The sequence below is a fragment of the Hyalella azteca genome, unplaced genomic scaffold (genome assembly GCF_000764305.2).
Source record: "Hyalella azteca isolate HAZT.00-mixed unplaced genomic scaffold, Hazt_2.0.2 contig4053, whole genome shotgun sequence".
Classification (NCBI taxonomy): domain Eukaryota; kingdom Metazoa; phylum Arthropoda; class Malacostraca; order Amphipoda; family Hyalellidae; genus Hyalella; species Hyalella azteca.
The window spans coordinates 115,294-121,289 of record NW_025934279.1 but is presented as its reverse complement, the minus strand read 5'-3'; the positions used below and the strand labels follow the sequence as shown (position 1 = coordinate 121,289).

General features: G+C 39.8%; 1 protein-coding gene across 1 annotated transcript; it reads left to right on the top strand.

The window, feature by feature from the left end:
- Positions 1–1,215: 1,215 nt before the first annotated feature.
- On the top strand, positions 1,216–2,157 carry LOC108679985 (beta-1,3-galactosyltransferase 5-like). Its single transcript, XM_047879865.1, has 2 exons — positions 1,216–1,905; positions 2,134–2,157. The coding sequence occupies exons 1-2, from the start codon at positions 1,216–1,218 to the stop codon at positions 2,155–2,157; spliced, it is 714 nt and encodes a 237-aa protein (XP_047735821.1).
- The last annotated feature ends 3,839 nt before the right edge of the window (positions 2,158–5,996 follow it).

Below are 5,996 nucleotides of genomic sequence, written 5' to 3'. Positions count from 1 at the left end.
AATCAAACCCTGGTAACTGAAATTCAGCCGGTATAATCTTCCCCCCTGTGATTTTTAGGCAATGTTTCTGTAATACAAATAATATCTCTACTCTCGTTTGCGATCACTGTTAACTGTTCACTTCCTTTGTTCAAAACAGAATGAGTTCAGGGTTTATGTATATGACTCCTATTGTTTGTTACCTGCCCTCCATCTCTACTGGATTTACAACTGCTCATGATTGACTTAGTTTTACTGCTCATACAATAGGTTATTGGTAGGATAGTACTGTGAATTTTCCCTGTGTGCGCAGAAAGTTTTGCATTCATTGTTCCGTTTGTCCAATTGTGTCTCGGCGGTGCATTCTTCTCGGCGGTAACGTCCCTAAAATAAGTTTATTTCATGTCCGATTAGCCACATTGTGTCTCTGCGGTCCAGGTTTTTCGGCTGTGGCGTCTATAAAACTATTGTACAGACATCAGATCAACATTTAGGGGGATTTAAGATTGGGAAGTGAAGAGAAATCGTTGCTTCGGAAGCAGTGCAGTTCAAAACAGGTACATTAATTGCATCCATTAAGCAGGGACATATTATGAGGACTTCTTCCTTACTCACGGATTACGAGTGTAACTCTGGATTCTATTTAACTTTATTATTTTTTCACTCGATTTTATTCATATTATTTAATTTCAACAAATCCCGATTTTATGTGGTGGTATAATGAAAATGAATATATTTTGCATTATGACTCTAGGAGTCATGAGCATAGGGGCGTAGAAATTTCCACTAGTTCAGAGTGGGGAGTAACAGAAAAGTTCGGGAGCCACCTGGTTGTCCTGCACTTTTAGATCTCTTACAAAGAAATTGACTGTCTCTAAGATAAAATATTAGGAAATCATCTAGATTAGCGCCTAAAATTAATAACCTACCACTTTTCATAACAGTACCGTGAATAGATCAAATGCGTAACTACTTTTGTAGCATTAAATGTCATTTTTCATCTTATTTCAGGGTGCTTGATTTCAAGAGGTTTGTGAAGACATTAACGTCATGGAAAGGTGCAAGGGACTATTTCAATCTCTTGTTTTCCCCTTCCGAAGCCGATGGCGCTCCCTAACGCGCGGTGCAGTGGCTGTTGTTTCTCTCCTGGCAATGCTGCTACTGGGGATGCTTTCACAAGACAGCGCTTGCTTGAGCAGTAATATTGACGAAAGATTTTTGCATCAAGGAAACTATATGAACAGCAACATCCTCATCGATTTGACCAATTTTGAGTACCTTCAAAATCCAAGAATTTGTGATGGCTCAGCAGAAGATGTGTTGGCAGTGGTTTTGGTTCACTCACACCCCAGTCACATCAATCACAGAAACAGACTTCGAGAGCAAATGCCTCGGGAAATTTTGGCGAAAATTGGTATGAGACGAGCTTTCCTAATGGGTGATCCAAATGTAAGCCAAAAACAATACCCGCGGGTTAATCAGAGCGAAATTGATGCGGAAAACAACAAGTTTAATGATATTGTCCAAGGCAATTTCCGGGATCACTATCACAATCTCACATACAAGCACGTCATGGGCCTGACTTGGGCTACTCGCTTTTGCTCTCGTGCGGCGTTCATAGTCAAGATGGATAATGACATTACAGTGAACTTTTTTCACATACGACAACTTTTGAAGACCACGTACGCTGACATCAAAAACGTTCTACTAGGAAATTCTCTAGTTAATTCGAATCCTATTAGAGCCATCAGCAAATGGCAGGTATCGCAAAAGGAATATGTCGGTGATGAATACCCTACTTATTTGAGCGGATACTTCTACATTGCACCAATGGAAACTGTGAGGAAACTGGTAGCAAACGCACACAAATTTCGATATTTTTGGGTTGATGACGTCTTCGTATCTGGGATAAGGGATAGATGGCCGGTTATTGTTTCACGGCTCCATCCTGCTAAAGCGCGACCAGCCCGGCTAAACCCGGCGCCGGTCTCGGCTCAAAATTTTAACTGGGGATATCAAAAATGAAAATCGAATGTAAAAACCTACAATCTCTGTCTGCAACCGCACAATTTGTATAAGATGCATAATCTATCATCCTTTTATAAACTACTGCATAATTGTAATTATTGAAATCAATTTGTAAGTTTCGTTCAGGATATCTTTCCTTATTCAGCTTGATATATGCATTCTTTGAATCACGTTGATCAAACAGTGCATTATTTGAAAGTTGTGAATTATCTCTACCGGCTTGCAATGCTAAAATGACATAACGAGGTCTTTGAGTTCCCGGACTTGGTGTAAAAGTCCAATTAGGACTCATTGTTTCTTCTAATTGTCCATTCATGTATGCATTGATATCCGAATTTTATCTTTCATTTGACGATATAGTTTAATATTATATTCATCAGAAGGCTTGTAAGCCGTTATTTTCCAAATAAGCCTTTTGATAGTAATTTACCCATCGATAACTTTGCTATAATTTTCAATGATTCGGAAAATATTTTTAAGAGGAATTGGAACATTAAATTAACCATCATCGGCTCCTAAATAATTACTACGTTCGTTGAATCCATCATTCGATTTTCCATTTTTCTTAGTATCAATACTCTAAAATAATATCATATTTTCTTTGGAGCCCCGTTGATGAGTTGTCAATCTTTTCAGAGTTGTCGCAGTTCCAGAATAGCTATAGCCCTCAATTTCCTTATTTCCGAGTTTCAACTTTTCAATTGATTCTCAGTTCTCAATTTTTCTAAATAATTGTCTTAAAGATTATTTATTTTTTAGCTCAAGTGCAACTGTACTGTTATTTCTTGATCCTAGATATCATAAATTTCATAAATATTTCTTGATGGATATCATAAATTGAAGGCTGATCTACAGTTAGATAAATTTGTTGACTAGGATTCTTTAGAATTTTATATCCAAGGGAAGCTTTACAGGACAATTTATATAAGATACTGTGTAAAGCACCATTAAAGATATAATCCGTTGATTACACTGCAGTGAAAAAGCATTGAATCAACAGTAATTAAATACACTATATATGTACCTTCATGTTCTCAAACACCATCCAACATTCGATCATCAAGCCTAACAGAGTATGTAAAATGTTGGGTTTGCCAGTTTGTTGAAATAAATTTGTAAGTCAGATCATGAATAGCTATGTCACATTTTAGAGTGTTGGTGTTTTATATATCGAATATGTATTGGTGTTATTTCAGTATATCAATTAGGTCTCCGAGCATTTCTTTCATTAAACTTATTGATGCTCTAAGTCTCATAACATCTGGTGGAGGTTGTTATAACTCTTAATTCAGCACTTGTTTCGAACAAAAATTTATTATTTGTGTTATCGATATTCGGGATCGAGTGATACATACCCAGTCCCACCAATGCCAGTTCATGAAATTTGTTCGCATCCAATTTTATTGCTGGCATGAATTTCGTGTAAATATCACAATTTATACCGGTAATATTTAAGCTTCGCAAATCTATTTTCATAAACAAAAATCATTCAATAGTTCATCTTCATGATCATCTAATAAACTTTTTTTCTAAGTTTATGCGTGAGTGCTTGCAATTCATGCAGCATTCGGCGTTTCCAGCATTCAGAGAGCCGAATAATTAGTGATGTCATGCAACAATATAATTAATTTTAGAAGTTATAACTACCAATCCTGAACTTCAAACATCTTTATCAGTATCTGGTCTTGCTTTCGGAGTTAAATCCATATAGACGATGAAAGACTTGTAGCTCTAATTCTAGCAACTTCATAACGCACCTTTTCCTTCTGCGTCACTTTTAAGAGTAGTTTGATGAATTTTTTTACTTCTCTCCCTTAGTCTCCCTGCTTTTATTGTTCTATCCGGCTTAAGATAAGCCTTAGTCTGTCTTAAAATTCTAAAGTAATTGATTGCGACATTTTTAAAAAAGTTTTCTTGGTTTTGCTTTGTTAACAGCTCCCATAAATTAACAGTTCCTTCAAAAACTTCATTACCAATCCAATATCATTACCTACCAATGCAATATCATTACCTCGAATGCTGACAATAATAATTTTTGTATCTCGTACTATCGCATTTTCCATTAAATTTTATGCCATGAACATTGTCATATTCAGAAATAGGTTTGAATGCATAACTTTAGCTATTGAACTGACAGGCTCTGTTAGGTTTAGAAACAAAGGTTTTCCAAGAAGAAATTTTTATTTAGCGAACGAATTCTCAGATCCAATTGTCCCAGATTCTAGTGAAGCTTGTTGACAATCGGTCCGTAAACAAGGTCAAACAGCTTAGTCGACTTGGTACTGGTTCGTCGTAACAGACGAATACTCAACCCAACATAACTGTAAAGTAAATTAACAAAGTCTTTAGATTCTAGCTATTGAAAGTCAATTCATATGGCTGTCAGATATTTCAATAATGGACACTCAACAAATAATGATGCAATTAACTACACACCTCAGAAACAGGTAAGTAGCGAAAATATAGTTAAGTTGTTGCGGTCTCGAGCCAAAAAAAAGGATGCAGACCGACACCACCAGAGTAATGGTTATTCTATGGGAAGAAAGATACCATATAGTGAGAAACGCATGTAAACAAGCGAGTAACAATGATCTTGAGCAATGTTCAATTTATATCGCACAGTTTCGCAAGTTTATTGCAACCTCTTGAACCCACCTTAAAATCTTTTGCGACTAAGCGGTAGACAATTTTAAGAGGCAAATAAGAGGCCATATACAGGGAAAATTATGATAGTAGAAGGAGAGGCAGACTCCGAAGCATTCATGAATTTAACATCAAGAAGAACTAGGTTCTTCAATCAAGGTATGATTAATTATACATATAGATAAGAATTTAACTTCAAGTTCGTTATAAGCCTAAGGCCAAGGTGGTTATACCACAGAAGGCAAATGCCCAAGTTTAAGTCGGTGTCTGCCTCCTAAATAAAGTAAGAGCGAACATGCACTTCAACTTAAATAAACAAAATGAAAACTGAGAGTGATCACTCAAAACAAAAATAGAATTAAGAAGGTATGGCGTTAATTACGGACTGCCGCAGCGCGTCCATGAAGATAGGTGCTTTCACCTTCAAATTACAAAGCCAACCACTCTAGTTACAAATTCATACCTAACAATAGGTATGAAGAAAAAGAATCAAAGATGCTACAATTTAAGAACGTCGGAAATTTCCAACAGCTCTAGTTGTTGTTGTTTATTGCGTCCGTCACGCTCGCCGAGGGGAGGCTCAGGAGGTGGGCAGGGGCCGGCACCGGAAGAGGAGGGAGGTGGGCGAAGGCAGGGCGGGTGGCCAGGAATGCCGCTGCCTCCATGGGGCTGTCCCTCAGTGAGGAGACGCTGAGGGATGTGTGGGAGGCGGGGCAGGCGAAGGGGTGCTGGACCGATTGTAGGGGATCCCTGCATTCCGGGTAGGCTGAGCTAGGGTAGCGTCCGATCCTAGCGGAGTAGGACGCCAGGGAGCTGCAGTATCGCGAGTGGAGCTGGGATAGCTCCGAACAGTAGGGGCGCGGGAATGAGGCCTCAGCCGATGCAATCGGCAGTGGAGGAGCAGCGAGGACGGCGTTTATGGCGTCAGTCACCGCGACGCGGGCGAGGCGATATACGAAGAGCCCGTTTGGCTTCTTCGTAAGCACCAACGGGTAAGATGCCATTTGCCAGGAGTGGTGTGACAAGGTGGCTGAACCTCGACCGAATGGAGGCTTTCATGGGGCGGGCCCCCAGTGGTGCAGAGACAATGCGGAATGAGGTACGGGAGGGCTGGAGGGCGCTGGCGAGGAACTGGACACAAGCCAGGTCCAGGTGCGCGGACAAAGGGAGGACGCCGGTCTCCTGGTGAAGATGGGAGATCGGAGCCATTTTGAGGCATGCGGTGGATAGTCTCAGTGCAGTGTTTTGAATGGTTTGCAGATTGGTAATTGCTGTGCGTGAGGCAACAGGGTACCAGATGGGGGCCGCGTAGTTGAGGATTGGGCGCGTGATGTTTCTGTAGGTGG